Raw genomic sequence first — 17,745 nt, forward strand, 5'->3', positions numbered from 1 at the left:
TGATTCTGCACAAGCTGAAATCTCCTTGCAGCACCACCTTCTTCCCCTCCAACTAAATCTCCATAATCAAGGACTTCCAGTACACCTTTGTCTCCGCAATAATGTATAATTACTTCATCCCTAGAATCACATTAGTGCTCCCCAAATCCAAGGGATGAAAATTCTTAACTATCTGTATGCTCTGGAGTGCTAGCATCAACCCCATGCAAATCCCCTTGCTCCTCTCTATCTTCCCAATTCCCATCATGACTCCAAAGCTCCATATATCCACCAACTTCAATTCTAACTAGTCCACAATCCGATTGGAGATAAAATTATGAGTAGCTCCACCATTCGCCAAGACCATCACTGGTTGCTCCTTGATCTGTCCCCTCACCTTTATGGTGTGATTTGGAGTAAATCTCATCATGGAATTAAAGGAAACTTCCACCACATCAAGGTTTAAGTGCTCCCCTCCTGCTTCCTCCACCAGATCCTCACTATCAGTCTCCACCTCGAAAACCATAAGGACCTAGAGTGTGCAGTCCTTGCACCGATAACCTGGTGCATACTCCTCATCGCAGCGAAAGCACAAACCTTTTGCATTATTTTTCTACACCTCTGCATCTGTGAGGACTTGAAGTTGGCCCTGGGTTGAACTCCCCCACTTTTCTCCCTTAATGCTTCCCACTAAAATGACAGTCTGAGTCCTTGGTGCCAGTGAAGTTGACATACTTTTGTAAGAGTTCTCGCAACCCCGCAATAACTACTACTCTCCATCTTTCACCGATCCTCAGCTATTTGGGTTAGCTCCAACGTCTCTTATAACCCCGCGGTCTCAGTAATCGAAGGACCGCTTGTATGTCGAGCTTGAGGCACTTCATGAAATTTCCCTCAAATACTGCCTCAGAAATTCCTCTCAACCTCCTCGACAACAACTTAAACCCCTCCCTATATTCTATGATCGTCCCCTCCTGAGTTAAGGCAAGGAATTGCTCGTGTAGTTCTCCTTCCTGATTAGCTCGAAAACGTTCTAATAAATAGTCCTTAAACTCCTCCCATGAACGGATCGGATATCTAGCCTCTCTCCACTGGAACCAAACGAGGGCTTTCCCCTCCAGACATAACTCTGTGGTTGTAAGTGTCTCCTCCTCTTTCAACCTATTCACCGCAAAATATCTCTCCACCTGGTATACCCACCACCCATGGGCATCCTCCCCTTCGAACGCCTGCATCTTCAACTTCCTCACCTTCGCTACTCCACCCCAACTCCCTCTCCCACCAAAGGTTCCTCCTGTGTATCGAGGGTGGAAATCCCACCTTTCTCCCACCGGTCTCGTATGACCCAATCCCCAGGATCGGCCCGCCCCCCTCCTTCAGTCATCCACTCCCCTTGCCCAAAAAGCCTCTCATAATGGTCGGCCACTCCACCCCCACCATAAAACTCCCTTCTTGTTGTCCCCTCATCCGGAACCCCTAATTCACCCCTTATTGGAGCCCTAGGAGGTGGTTCTTAATTAAAGATACTTTCCTCATCAAACTATTCCCGTCCAATCTCTTTTCCCATAATTTTAGCCAAGGAAATCTCAGTCAATTTTGGGTTGGGGTTGGCAATTAGAACCACCGGTGGTGTTTTGGATTGTATCTCCATGAGCTTCCTTATCATCTCCTACACCCCTCCAAATCAGTTTTCCATATATGAAAACCTTTATTTTATGGTTGAGAACTTCTCCACGCCGGATTTGAATTGTCCCAGCTCGTCTTCCAACGCATCTACCTTATTTGCTGCCATTGTCTACAAAAAACCTCGCTCTTATACAAATTTGATGTGTCTTGAAAGTAAAGACAACAGACAAGAGAGAATAAAAGCATAGGAACAAAAGATAATGGTTGTTTTTTTTTGTATTTCTTCTTCAAAAGCAAAACAAGATACAATTGATATACTATTCGAGAGGTAGATAAACTCTTCCACAAAACCTAGCCGCCGCTAGAATATTCACATAAAAAACTACAACAAACATAAATTCTGCATAATCCTGAAATCAGCCCATAGTTAGCCCTAAATAGGCTTCCCTCAATTCCCCAAACAGCCTACTTTTCCTAACTGATTCACTCTCTCATTTGAATCTCCTTCTCTAAATAATTCTCCCTTCCCTCCCCCCCCCCCCCCCCCCCACCCCCCCCACCCAATCTGTACGAAAAAAAAATAAATTTAAACCTTCCTAAATATCTCTCTCATTATTTCTCCTCCTTACATATTGAATTAGAGCTTTTCTGGGCCCCACAAAGAGGGCCAAACCCCCTCCTTGTTCCTTGCTGGGTTCGGTTCTTTTGAACCGGGCAGAGCCTTCCGCCTCTAGAGGCCCTGGGTATAACAGAATAGAATACATGAAATGTACAAACGATGCCCATCATGTGTTGAGATCAAAACGAGTAAAAGAACATTTTCCACCTAGCTGTCAATCATCATGAGATTAGCAACTCTTAGTAATTCATAGTGCTAGTCCTCATACTGTACTCACAAACTCACAGATGCCCTGCACCTTGAGGAGAGAACCATGATTCTGAATAACACAACAAAACTGTCAAAATGAAGCCATAAGAAATTGCACATTGATCACAATGCAAATTTCTTAATAATTATCGAGTGTAATCATAGAAAATAAGAAAAAAATTACAGATGCACAATTATGATAGGATGTTCAACTTAACATGATAATATATACTCAATATCAGCATACCTTTCTGGCTCCGACCCTCCATGACTGAAAACCAATCCAAGCATTCTTGTGTATTCGGTCTATGCGATTGGCTAAAGCAAGAAAGGCTCCAAATTCACCCAGCGTATCACGGTAATATGAATTACCAAGAAGAGGTAGTCGAGAAATAGCATCTATATCATAGGCTCCAGGCCTCTGCCCTTTGGATAACTAACATTTAGCAAAAGCGAAAATCAAACTCAGCTAAAGAAAGGAGCTGTCTCCTTCAATTAGAACACAATAATAATAGAACAGTAAAGTCTACAGGTAATGCAAAGTGATTTACAATTTTTAAGAAAAATGGATATAAAGAAACAGAAAAGAAAACAAAGCAGGGATTAATGGTTTGAACACGACCCTAGCTTCATGTGGAAAATGAACTGCGCAAAGGTTCAACAAGTTTTGCACATTTATGCTATATGGAAGAACCTGAGTTATGCCATGACATTAACTTCTTTTAATATGATAACACATTAGTTGTAGTACCATGAAGAATGAAACTGTATGTCCGGGTACATAGCACCCCCAATATGGACCTTGCAATTGAGATGATATATCTACCACAGCTAATTTTTAATGAACTTGAAAAAAAATTTTTGTCAAATTGTAAAAATCCCTATCTAAACGAGCATAATTTTCAACACAAGAAAAGAATCTTGATGCACTTAACAAAAACCACTAGCATGAAGTACAATTAAGTTCACTTTGACTGAATTATCGCTCAAATGAGCCCACGTTGACTAGATTGACATCTAAAAATCTTTTAGGGTATGAGGAGGTCAGTGTACTCCTGGATCGATAAAATTGATGCCGGAATGGTCTCCAGCTGGTATAGTCTAGCACAACTCAGGGCTAGATAGGCCCATGTCAGGCAAAAAAGGCATTGGTGGCATAAGGGGAATGACAAGCTTGGTCCCTCAAAATTGATGATTGCTAAGGAGCACGTTGGCAGCCTCAATTGAAACTAGCAAACTAGCATGACATCATTTCTTTTTGAAAATCCCAAAAGCCCATATATTCTTTAAATCACAATGACAAACTATACTCCACCTTTTTGAGATATGTTTATCTAGCATTCCTCTCAAGATGAAAAAAATGGTTTCCTAGCAATTCGGAGGGTAAGGACAAGAGCATCCAACAAAGCACTAAATAATAATCTAGATATTGCTAAATAGGTCTGGGCATAGCCTATAAAGAGGTCTCAAAATCATTTCATTCTGAGAATCCTCAGTTTAAACTTAGAAAGATCTAAAAAGCTTTAGGATTTACACTTTCCATAGCTAACTTCGCCAGACTTTTTCAGTGCAATTCTATCGGCCCAAAGACTACACGCTGAATAATACTTGCAGGGACAAAATCCAGCTTGGTCGCCTGACCGTTTGCATTGTGACTCATTTGTTTTCATGTGCTAACACTCAAATGAGCTTGTCTTTCACTGATCTAACGGTAATTTATGGACAAATAGACAATTTCACTGACACTATATTAACCACTATTATTAAAAACCTATATTCCTCGATATTTCATGCATGTGCATTGTTTAGTTTCATATAACTGTTAATATTCGCACAACTGACTCACCATGACTTTCGAATAAATCTATTTTCTAGAGAATCTTGTAATGATGTCTCTCCAACTGCTCAAAAGAAGCTGAAAACATATACTTTCATTTTGTCCAACATATAGAATTTACTTACAAGCTAGAATCTGTGGTTTTTTTCCTTTTGGGTTTTCTAGTAAAAACTTTCATTTTCATATGTTTGCGTATTTGAAAATTTTAGACTTTAGATGACAATACTCTCTATCGATCCATAAGAATATTTTTAGCAGGGTTTACAACATTTGTAGGATACATTCGCATTCAAGATGACTCGCGATAAAAACAAACGATGATTGTTTGAGTGCAAGGACTTCAGCATCCTCTTATACAAATGCCCAAGGTTGTAAAAATTGAACAAGATATAAAATCGGATGAAGAGATTTAAGGTTCAATGGTTCGTCTGAGGGTTGAACCGGATGATATAATAACTATTAAAATTATTTAAATAATATATAAACGTACTTCTCATCAACTTATAGATTTCCACCTATTTATAGATAATTTCTAACATTGTCTTCCCCATTCATCCAAGTGCAACATCTCTTTTTCATTAGTCTACTCTATTTTAATAGTAAGCCACACCCATAATTCAATGATTTTAACTACAACTTGCCATCATGTATTCTTTATTTCTAACATAAGTTTATTTTAAGCGTGCTTTATAATACATGTTTATTATAAATTTATAATAATATTATTTCAGGATAAATGGATATTGCATTACTTTGTGTTAATATGATCATGTTTTGATTTATTAAATTGATGAGAAATTTTGAAAATGATAAAAACTTATATTTTGTTATGTACAAAAAAAATTATTTTAATATTTATCATTATAAATGATACATCCATAAATAACTGAATTGAAACCTTATGGAATTAAATTCAAAATCATATGAACATCAATTTCAGCAAACTTCTAGTCGATATGAATGCCATAATGAGACAAACACAACGACACCAAAAGTGGTTCAATCCTAAGCATAAAGGAGCCTAAATCGAGCACTTGAAGTATAATTAAAAACTTCAAACAATAATTGAATTAGCAAATGATCTCCAAAAAATTAGATATGCTTATAGTCGAATCAAGCAACTCGAATAAACGAATCTAACGAGCCCAAGATCACTCAATTATGACATTATTAAGGCACTTAAATGCTGAATGAACGCTTCATGATCAAGGGAATCAATATCGATCATACGATAGAGTATTTTGAATTCTTGCTCAAATTACAAAAATACTCATCTCAAAAAAACTATAAATAGGAGCTCATTCTTCACATAAAGTGGGGCGGTAAAGAAGAGAACTAGAAAGCTCTCTTGTGTCACCGACAACGACCACCGCCAACTATTGCCATCGACAACCACAATTGTCACCAATGATCACTGTCACCATCTCCAGAATTATGACAATATTTAATCATGTTGTTGGGAAATATGTCCGCCTATGGAAACCTGCTTTTTATACTCCATATCGGAGAAATCAAGCCCTATTGTTGGGTTAATTGCCCCTCTATGGATAATTGATTTTTTTGTCCCTTAGAAAAAATCAAACATTTGTTTAATCTCCCTCTTCTTCAACAATAAAGAAAGGAGAATTCTTGTATCACTTACTATATAGTGAATTTTTTAATTGGGTCAGTCTCTGTGATTTTTTCCTTTCCTGGCTTTTCACATAAAAATTTTCTAATCTTGTTACTTTTATCTATGCATGCTAAATTTTTTTTACAACGCTGAAACGTAAAACATATACTCTACCAATTCAAAATTTCTAGCATGTAGCAGTTGAGCAATTTGATGTCGTTTGTGGGAACATTCCCAACATACTTCTTAAATAACTAACAATCAAACTTTCAATCAGAATACAAATATGGGTGATCAAGTCCCCCCAAGCCTCACTTTAGAGGACCGTATATGTAGGATGTAGGAACTTCAAACTCAAATCCTTCAATTATTCAAGGAGATTGGACAATAAAGGGCACCATCACAATATTATCCCTCAATATCAAAAACAGTTTAGAGATAACATCAATAAATGAGCACCTCCTTTCCAACAAACTCCTCTTCCCATGGAGTAATTATACTTGAAGGGGAATGAGGAGAGTTACATAACTTTAAAAAGGAGAGTTATATAACTTTAAGTTAGAGAGTTAGAAAACATAAAAGAAAAGAGTTATATAACATAAACGAAAAGAGTTATATAATATAAAGAAATATAGTTACATGGCTTAAAAAAAAATCTCTTTTAAAAAAATTATTGAAACGAAGAGAAAAAAATCTCTTAATAAAAAAGAAAAAAAAACTCTTTCAAAAACAAAATTGAAAAAAAAAAGAGAAATAAAATTTCTTTTAAAAAAAACTCTTTGAAATAAAACAAAAAAAATTAAAATAAAAAACAGAAAATAACAAAAGACAAAATTGAGGGCGCCCATCAAGGCACCAGATAACAACCACTGAAGCGCCAACATAGCGCCCCAAGGCGCGCAGCAGGCCACTGGTAGCGGGGGTGGCCAAGACGGTCAGCCCAACAAGCCTAGCCCAATTCGAGCCTAATTTCGGGCCCAAACGGGTCTATTCCAAAGATTTTGGGGATCTCGGGATAATTTATCAATGTTCTAGACTCCATTTTGGTATTTTCAAAACCCAATTAAGCTTTTATGATCAAATTTAAGCTATTTTGAATATTTGGAGAAAAATTCTAATAATTTGTGCTCCAATCAATGCACTAATCTTATAAAAGTTTGAAATTAAAATTAACATGATTTTATTTGGTTCATGGCCTTGAGGAGAGGTCCATTCTAACATCCTGTGAGTGATTTATTCTTGTAATTATAATTTTATGTCACAACAATTTTCAAAGACTTTAATATATTTTCGGATGCAATAAGCTTTAGATCTAAAAATAAGGGGCAAATCATACATCCATAAAATCCAAACAATTTGGCATGAATCTCAAGGCAAATTTGAAATTGAAAACTTCTAAAATTAAATTCAAAATCATATGAACTCCAATTTTAGCAAACTTATAGTCAATATGAACGCCTAAATGAAACATCCAACGAAACCAAAAGTGGTCCAATCGAAGCCTAAATAAGCCCAAATAGAGCACTTGAAGTATACTTGAAAACTTCAAACATTAATTGAATGACCAAATGATCTCCAAATTAGACATTCTTATAATCAAATTGAGCGACTCGACGAGACAAATCTAGCGAGCCCAAGATCACTCAACTATGACATTATTAAGGTACTTAAATGCTAAATGAACGCTTCATGATCAAGGGAATCAACATGGGTCGTACGATGAAGTGTTTTGGGTTATGCTTCAAATCATCAAAATATCCATTCCACTAAACCTATAAATAGGGACTCATTCTTCACATGAAGTGGGGGAGGAAAAAACAGAACTAGAGAGCTCTTGTATCTTCGTCGACGACCACCACCATTTATTGCCACCGACAACCACCATTGGCGCCAACGATCATTGTTAGTGATCAAAACCATCTGTAGAATTCTAACAAAATTTAACCTTGCTATTGGGTATAGTCGTCCGCCTATGGAAACCTTCTTTTTATACTCCATATTGGAGAAATCAAGTCTTGTCGTTGGGTGTTAACTGTCCCTATGTGGATACTTGATTTTTATAATTTTCCTTAAGAAAAATCAAACGTTTGTTTAATCTCCCTCTTCTTCAACACTGAAGAAAGGAGGATTCTTGTATCACTTACTATATAGTGGATTTTTCAACTGGGTCAGGCCCCGTGGTTTTTTCTCTTTCCAGGTTTTTAACATAAAATTTTTTTATCTTGCTACTTTTATCTGCACATGTTGAATTTTTGTACAATACTAAGATATAAAACATAAACTCTACCAATTCAAAATTTCTAACATGTAATACTAATATTTTTTTAATATTCTTAAATATATAAAACAAAAACAATGAAGCTCACACTTTATGCTTTGAAGCTTATGTTTCATTTTATATAAGGATGAAACACCATATTTTATATTTTTGCATTTAAAAGCATTGGTCAAAAGGTTTCGATATGAAGCCTCCAAATTTTACACTTATGATGGTATAAGAGATGGAGACTCTTATGATGATTCAAGAGATGTTCGTGGACCAATTCCACTGCATCCACCATAAAAATAGCCTTTTAAAAAGGTTTATTCTTCAACGGAAGAATTATATTGATCATAGGTAGTTGATGTGATACAACACAAAAATAAAGATTATTATTAGAAATTTTTTTATTTTTTTTGCATTTTATTTATATTTCAAATTAATTAATTTGAGGATTATTTTTATTTTAAATTAGATGACAATATTTTTTAGAATTATCAAAATACAAATTCATATTTGATTTTATCTTCTAATTCTATTTATAAATAAGGATTTATAAGCTTGCATTATGATTGTGCATAATAAATAAATAAATGTTGAAATTTTTTCTCACTATTCCCTCTCCCCTCCTACATTCTCTCCCCTCATAGTTTATCAAAGAAGTTGAACACTATCACTCCTTCATATAATTCCCCCCTCTATTCTCTGATAATAATCCCCTCCCTCTTAACAATCATCTATTCCCAATCCTCTCTGCCTAACTCTCTCGATTTCCCCATCAATTAAAAAGTCCCACAAATTTGTCTGTTAGAATCAATCCTAATTCAATTATGTTTGAATCAGAGCTTGAAATCAAGTAAATCAAAGGCGCTCAATCAAAGAAGTAGTGGCGAACATCAAGCACAAAGACCATCAAGGGAATATCAACAAATTTGCATTAGATTAATCTTTTTTTACATGAAAGTAGCATGAATTGTTATTGTCTGTGACCATCTGAGGGTCTACCAAACATGGCCCGCAACACGAGCATCCTATGAGCGCATCCAAGACCTAAAACATGCTTTTGTTGGGCTAAGAAAATACTAAATGTCCATATCTTAGCTGAATTATTATACATTTTTTTATCTAAATTACTGCACTTGTTTTGTTTGAACTCATTACAAGTTATTTTGTCTCAAAATATTTTTCTCAAGAACATAATTGTCATTCTTGACTAAAATGTTTGTCAAAAAAAATTTCTAGCTGACCCCTACATAAAACTCCAAATCAGCATAATTATCGAGAAAACATAACAGACAACATGTTTGTAAATTTAATTAGTGATTGGAGGTAAGAATAACAAACGCCCAAAATCACCATCACAGCTTAAGAACATAATTGTCATTCTTGACTAAAATGTTCGCCAAAAAAAATTTCTAGCTGACCCCTACATGAAACTCCAAATCATCATCATTATCGAGATAGCATAATATACATGTTTGTAATTTTAATTAGTGATTGGAGGAAAGAATAACAAATGCCCAAAATCACCATCACAACAGGAGCTAGTTTCCCAATCAAATTATGCACAAATTCTGAAGAAAAAGGTGGAAATGATTGCCTTTGCTCATTCTAGATAAAGCACATAGAAGTTGATTCTACATTTTTTTTAATTTTCATATTTAATTATGAATTTTTAAAGTTTTAAGTTAATCATTATTTCATTTAATCATTTAATTTAAAAAAAATATAAATAGGCTTATATAATTTCAAAATAAGATAAAATTTAATTCATGGACTTTTGAGAGTTCATAGTATATCCCAAATTAATTTCATAAGTGTTTTGGATTAAATAAACCTATTTAATGATTTTCTAAAATCAAGGCAAGTAATTACTTCATTAAGTAATCTTTAATGTTTGAAAACTCATAAATGATTTCTAATCAATTCTAAAAAAGTATGTAACTTGAACCATAAACTTGAGAAAATTGAAAACCTAAGAAAATAATAGGTTCCTATGCATTAGATTAATTTTAATATAATTTTGATTATAATATGAACCTAAGGTCCATAAATGCATAAGTTCATGATGCAATAAGATCAAGTTGTTTGTCCACCTTACACGGGAATGAATGGAGATAGTACCGTCTTCTTCCTTCGTCTTTTGAACAAAGACATTTCAATAAAAAACACCAAATCTCCATGAATTGAAAAGGAAGATAATGGGATTTTGGATAAAGGAGCATCAATAAAGCATGAATTAAACAAACCTAAAGTCGAATGAGTTCGCTACATGCACACAAAATCCAATGGCACATAGACTTGGGGTTTTCCAAGTTCAAGAAAATACCTCATTAGAGTTATCGTTCGATGGAAAGCAAAATGCAGAAGTTTCATCAAGTATAAATAAAATTTTGCTAAAGGGTTCCCCAACTGCCTCCTTGCCGAGTTTCTAATGTTTTGAATGCTACTAAAACAATCCAAAATTCAAACTATCCCAATGTTGGATGTCTCCGCAGATGGAGGGGAAACAAAGATAACAGTTTGGAATAAAGAATGAGAAAGGATTGGGAATACCACTTGAACGTGCAAGCAAAACCCATGTTCCAAAAGCCTGAACCCATCTATCCCCTCTCTATGTGCCTCTAGCCTGACAAAACGAAAAACTCCTCAATTCCTTTGAGCCCACTTCTTCAAGCAGCTAGGGAGAGCGATGAAAAGGCCACCATAACCACAGGTGGATAAGGGTAAACGACTAGGTTGGGTTTCTACTACCCTTGATGGTTGTGGTACCTAAGGAAAGTAGAAGATCATGAAATGGGGCAGAAAAGATGAGCAAGGACTATGGCATGTTGTGCATCTCCAGCCTTTGGATCTTCAAAAGCTTCATTTGGAAAGGTTGTAAAAGGCCAAAGAAAGGTGTTTGAAGGCTGAATTGGGTAAGAGCCAAACAAAATAAGATAATAGAAGCCTACTTTGTTTTATTTGAATTTAATAAGTTTAATATGACTCAAATTAGAGAATTTTAAGGCCAAATCGAACAAATTAATTCAATTAAACTAAATCAAATAATTGACTAAAATGAATCAAGTTTGGTTGAGTAGAAAATTAATTTGAATTTAAACTAAATAGTTAAATTTAACCAAATCGAGTCGACTCAATTAAAAAATTGATTCAATAGGTTGGTTGATGCGGTGCATCTTAAGCTAAGAGGGTTCCTTAGGAGCACTTTACCTAGTTTGTTGTCATTTCTTTCTAGAATGCTCTTTTAGTCTTATAAATAGGAGGTCTTGTAGAAGAAAAGATCATTGAATGATAAAAACACTCTTTTGAAGCTTTGAGAAAGCTCTCTTCTTCTTCCCTGGATTGGGAATCCTAAAATCCTTCTTGCAGGTATCATCTTCCGACGATCCACTACATCAGCACAACACTTCAACCAGCCAAGCAAACTGGATCTCCTCAGCTCCTCCCTAGTTGAAGTCATTGTCATCCGAATTATCCACCTAGAGCATCTACCTAAACACATTGATCTTCCAACCAATAGCTCCTTTGTCAAAACCTCCCTTGCTAGCATTTCTCGGCTCCTAGGATGACACAACTCCCTCTCCCTCGTTTCACCAATGGGTTCTCAATCATTATCCCTAGAATTTGATCGTCGCCTTAGCTTTCAACCAACATCTCAACACCGTCAGCTACCAAATCAATTGTCTTCTACAATATAGCGTTGGTAAACTCTTTATAAGCACATTTGGCTCTCGATTGGCATCTTACACCCTATCAACTCCAACATTAACACCCTTATTCGAACTGTCAACTATCATGCAAGTAACAACTCAATCCTTGTCTAACAATTTGACTCCTTGTCTACTTTATAATCGATTGATTTCATTAACAACTTCCTATGCCAACATGCCTTCTTAGTACTTAACTGTCTTGAGGCCAACACCTCAGTACTACTAACGCCCTAGCTCTCGGTCAATGGCTCTTCCTATCATTGCTTGACACCTACAACTCAACAGCCAAAACATCAACGACAAGCCCTGACACATCAACACCTACTTATGAGTATGTTGGCAATATTTTGATTATTGCCAACCAAGAGACAAAATGCATCCAAGCATATTTGCATGTTCCTAAAGGATGAAAGCCACCCATGTTCATCTTGGGCAATTGTAATGGCTCCTTTGGGATAGTCAATTGGAATCCTATCTTCCAATTATAAATATGTATAGCTTTAGGAATTTGTAAAGGACCATGCAATCGCTGAGACTAACAAATGTGAAAAAAGGCATTTCCTTTACTTTTCCCTTCACTTCGGGTTACACCCATAAAGTTCTACCAATAGGTAGAGGTGAACCTTCCTTATACATTGAATCTTTAGCTTTCTTCATTGTAGAAACATCCCACTCACTACACCATGGATATAGGCTACAAAACTGAAATACATAAATCCCCTGCATTTGTATGCCATCTTATTATTCTTATTCTTCTCTATTTCTTGCTTACAAAGACATCAAGTCTCCTTTATTCCCTAAGCCATCTAATTTTTCATCCAAGAACCAACCTATAAACCTCAAACTTATCAAAGTTCCCCAAGTTATGAAGCATATTATGCTAAAGGCTTACCCTTAACTTCCTTTCTCCAAATGCCATGACCTTCCAATGGGTTACATGATGCCTTCATAATGGTATACCAGTTTTCTTCATTCACAATAATGCTGACTCAATTGAGATCGGAATTTAACCTCTAGATATTGTATTTTTACTTGAGAAATATGGTCCTTAAAGAAATAAGAAACAAACTGTTATGAATAGATCTAATTTTAAGGTTAAATACAGACTCGTGGCCCATTCTATCTTTAAAATGATGTGAGTAAAGGCTTTTTGGGACGATTTGATTTTTTAGTTACTCAACCTATATTATATTATACTTTGACAAACCTATATTATATTATACTTTGACAATCATGTTGCTACCTACATCACCAATAACTTTGTACTTCATTAATGAACCAAACATATTAAACTTGATTGTCATTACATTCGAGATGCTCTATTTTTCAAAAATCACTACTTATGTTTCCATTTCAAAAAAAGCCACTAGACCTGTCAATATTGGACCCGAACCGAAAACCCGACTCGAAAATTTCGGGTTTGGGTTGACCCGAACCTGAAGCGGGTCGGGTTCGGGTCCTGAAAACTAACCCGTTTGAAAAACCGGGTCGGGTTTGGGTTGACCCGGGAATAACCCGAAATGACCCGGAATGCACACAAACCCTTGCCCGGAATGACCCTGCCCGCTTCCCGGCTGCCCCGCCTGCCCGGACGCGTCACATCGGGTTGCGAACTTGCGTCCCGAGGCCAGGTCGCAACGTCCGCATCGGAGTCCCGAGGCCAAGCCAGTTCCGCGCCGCGTCCCGACTCCCGAAGCCAGGCCAGTTCCGCGCCGTCCCGAGGCCAGGCCAGATTTGCAAAACCGGGTCGGGTCGACCCGAACCCAAATAGTGCCGGGTCAGTTTCGGGTTCGACCCAAACCCGACCGTAACCCGAAATTGACACCCCTACAAGCCACTAATATTTTTTGCCAAAATTCTGGGTACTTTATCTCTCTCATTTATGTGACAAGCTTGAGCTAAATGATATAAATGCTTCATCTTGAATGAAAGTGTTGGCATAAGATTATACAAAATAATAAGTTCTCAATGTTTAGAGAGTGGTGTATGTTGTATGCATGTACCCTAGATTAGTGTATTCAGTCAATGATTATAAACAGAGGGGATCTCAAGTGAATAAGACACCAATTTTTTCCTCTAACAATTCTCACATAATTTATGATCTAATTCAGCCACATTGATTCATCTATTATGAAAACTTGTACAAATTGTAAAAAAAAGAGAAGGAAAACAAAAACATTAGAGAATAATATGATACTCCAATAGTGATGAGCAATGTCTTATGCCAACATACCAAGCCAATTCCACGGTACAGTGAACTGTTGTGCAGAAATGGCCACGTTCCTTCACCAAAATAAGGTTCATAAATACACAGAGGCTGGCCTGTCCGCTCAAGCTCTTTCTCATCACTTTCATGCAACTCGTTTTTTGCCCTGTCAGCTCTTTTTGCACTTCGATAGACTTCCTCCCATGTGCCACGAGGCTGATCAGTTCTGTACTTCAACTGAAAATTTTCAACAAATTACTGGATATCTTTGGAATAATAACAAAACGAGCTAATAAGGTTACAAAATAGTATGGAAGAAAATAACTTTTTTCTCACCCCACCTCTTCTTCTTCTAACCTTTTTCTAGCATTGGCCGTCTCAATCCTCTTTTCTTCTTCCCAATTTATGGAGGAAAATGATTCATTCAACCTTGAACTGGTATTAGTATCAGCTTCCATATCAGTTTGATTCCATTCCACTAGTTTATCAAAAAATCCGTACTTTCTATTAGTTTCATTTAGATTGCCCATATCACTTAGATTAGCAAACAGATGCCACTGCCATTCCTCTTTCATCTTTGAAGGTATCTCCCCAATTGCTTTTGGAAGAGAAATCTCTGATGGGAACTTGATGATGTTTTCGAGTAACCATGAATAGCCTTGAATAGTTTCAGAGACCATTAGATTTCTTGCTTGCCTTTGGCCTAATGATGCAATTTGCTTTGCCAAAGGAGATAGTTCACCCTTTGAAATTGCACCCTGTAGAATCCGCATCAACTTGCCAACATTGTCTTTTGGGTAAAGAAAACCATTCACACCATCAACAATCTAATAATCAAATTGTTCGGTATAGTTAGTAAACCATGTAAGTTAAGGAGATTCTGACATAATTTCTTGCAGAGTAAGTCTTCAGTAACATACATATTTATTAATCACGTCGAGATCAGGAGCAACAACTAACTTTCCTAGGCTCATAGCCTGGAGCAAAACTGGTGGAAAAGATTGTTCCTCATGAAAGGATGCATATATGACGACGTCAGTTATACCAAGAAAACTGCAATCGTCAACACTACCACCAATCTGTTGAACAATGCCCCTTGGAAAACCAAAATTTAAAGCAATAGTCTGCAAAATATATAAAATATACATATAATTTACGAAGCAAGCAAAATGTAAAAATAGCTGAAAATGATTTAAAAATATATTTTAAAATAATAAAAAACAGGAATGCATCTAAAAGATTACCTCCAGAGACATTTTGTAAGTGTTACTCGAGTTCCCGCTTAATAATCCAATTTTCAATATAGGATAAGAATAGTTTTTAAAACGAAATTCGTTCTGTAGTTGTGTCAGACCTTGCAATACAAGTGCTTGTTCCAACCACTTGCCACTGTATTCAAATTGACTGCCAACTAAAACAATGAGAAAATCCTCTGAACTATAATTAGTGTTAATTCTTAAATTGCTTTGGTTATGTACAGCAAGAAAATTATCTGCCATCCATGCCTCGGGAACTGAACTTGGAATTACAAAGTAATTGCCCGCATCAAATGCTGAAAATATAATCTGGAAGATAAATTGAAAATTGTAGACCCTAATATGATATACCAAAAACATTATCTATCTGACACCTACATAACTATTAGATCATTTTAAACTGTAAAATTAAAAACAATATTAGAATAATTACCGGTAAAAGATAGTTTGTGAAAACTACAACATTAGTCCTGCTAAAAACTTGCTTCCATTGATTAAGAATCCCAGAGTGACCGTTTTTGGCATAGTAACTTAAACGGACAGCCAGGGACTGGTCTCGTATAATCCATATGACAGGTATAGACTTAAAAGGCTCCTGCAAAAGACTGTGAAACTGTATAAATACTCTCTTTCCACACAAAGAAAGTGTTGCTTTGATTATTCAAAGAAAGTTAAAAGAACAACAGGATTTGTACAACAGATAAATTGAAGAAAACCCAAACAAAGATCTAAAATCCCAATCTGTTTTGGGAGCTACTTACATATTAGCACTTACTATGCCCTCACCTGGCATATTTAATTAACACCACAGAAAAATGTTTTAGGAGTTATGTTAGATATTGGTCCTAGTTTTATGTTTGTAGCTAGTTGCGTAGCTTGTTATGTTGCTTTTGTGCCTATATATAGAGGCTTTATAGGTTGTAATATGAATGGTTTTAAGCAATATAGTTTTCTAATTTGCTGCTCTCTCTCTCTCTCCCTCCTCTCCCAAAATCAAGAAGAGGAAGTGCTTCTTCCTCTAGAGCAAGATCTGACATCTGGTATCAAAGCCTGGTGGATGCAACCAAGCTAGGTGGAGGTGGAGGTGGAGGAGGAGGGCTTCTTGCCTAAGAAAATGATTCAAGAAAGAGACGAGCGTCGGGTTGCCAGTGTCGCAGGCCAAGAAAGTTCCTGATCGTGGCTTCTTCACGCGGTAGTCGCTGGCTTTGAGCAGGTGTGAAGGGCTCGTGCGTGGGACAAGGCAGGTCACCCGCTCGGAGTTCAGGATTGTGTGGGTCAGTCACCGGAGCAGATTACGCGTGCGTGAGCACATACACTAAAGGAGAAGCGGCTGGCTTGGCTTTAGACGTGCGCAAGGAGGCGGACATCCGCTTGTTTGTCTTGCGTTCGAAGGCTATAGCGCAAGCTACGGGTCGGACATCCGGCAGAGATCGCCGGCGTGAGGGCATAGAGCGATCAAGAAAAGAAGCTGCCGTACCTGGAGCCATCAGACGAGCTCGAGGAGGCATTGTGGTTGGGGCAGGTTACAATCGGATTGTGAGGTCGAAACTCGAAAGGCACGTTCAGGAGGCTGGATCAGGAGTAAAGGTATGGGTCATGCGATTGGGTTCTGTTTCGCATGAAGGGCAGAAACAAGGCGTTCGAGCGGAGCATGCAGTAGCGGGGTTTAGGCCACAATCGCGAGTAGGAACAGTAGGCGGATCACTGGAGCCTCGTGGGCGCTGCACGGGACTCGTGGGCGTTGGAGCCTCACGGGCAAACCGTGTGGAGTGCGGTCATGGGATCAGTAGAGGCGGACCACGGCAGATTCAAGATCATTGTGCTTGATTACAGATCGGTTTGGATCTTTGAGGTGTTGGCCTGTTCTTGAGGAGCAATGCCGGGTGTGTGGGGCGCTAGGAGGTGTGAGGTCATGCGGTGCACGAGGAGGTGGCACAGGAGCGCAGGGCACCGAAGGAAGACACGCAAGCACGGAATGCCTCTTTTACTGCCCTAGATAGCTGAAATCGAAGGCACTGGCAGGACGCGACAGTGCAGGGCATGGGATTGAGATGAGTAGGGCGCAGGGCTCGGTGCGCGGGTGGTTACGCGTAAGATGTGGTCGGAGTCATACCGCATGAGTGCAAGGCGCAAGAGCGAAGCTGGAGGCACAGGGCGCGGGCACAAGGCACTGAAGCGAGGCACACAGGGTGCTCAGGAATTGACTGCGTGGGATGCAGTGCGACAGTAGAAGATTTGTCTGGAGGTGGAGCTAGAGCTGGTGAAGCAGGAAACTTAAGAAGATGGTGGAGCAGTTTTTGAGAAAATTATTAACTGTCCGGTGGACTCTATTGGCGGGGAAGACCGGCAGGGTATTTCTTTGTGAACAATAGTTATCTTTTTTTTTTT

The 17,745-nt window shown here is 37.6% G+C and overlaps 1 protein-coding gene across 6 annotated transcripts in view; it reads right to left on the reverse strand.

The window, feature by feature from the left end:
• LOC110095176 overlaps positions 1-17,745 on the reverse strand; it is a 49,577-nt gene that overhangs the window by 9,260 nt on the left and 22,572 nt on the right. For all 6 annotated transcript variants that reach the window (XR_003701953.1, XM_020820607.2, XM_028698318.1 and 3 more), the window contains 6 exons: positions 15,791-15,962; positions 15,346-15,666; positions 15,022-15,225; positions 14,443-14,928; positions 14,129-14,338; positions 2,721-2,909 (listed from right to left, as the gene is read on the reverse strand). Coding sequence is in view for 5 of the 6 variants with exons in the window: in XM_020820607.2 (XP_020676266.2) it covers positions 2,721-2,909; positions 14,129-14,338; positions 14,443-14,928; positions 15,022-15,225; positions 15,346-15,666; positions 15,791-15,962 (1,582 nt within the window). In the remaining variant the exon portion in view is untranslated. The remainder of the gene's footprint in view (positions 1-2,720; positions 2,910-14,128; positions 14,339-14,442; positions 14,929-15,021; positions 15,226-15,345; positions 15,667-15,790; positions 15,963-17,745) is intronic.

Source organism: Dendrobium catenatum, unplaced genomic scaffold (assembly GCF_001605985.2).
Source record: "Dendrobium catenatum unplaced genomic scaffold, ASM160598v2 fragScaff_scaffold_1063, whole genome shotgun sequence".
Taxonomy (NCBI): Eukaryota; Viridiplantae; Streptophyta; class Magnoliopsida; order Asparagales; family Orchidaceae; genus Dendrobium; species Dendrobium catenatum.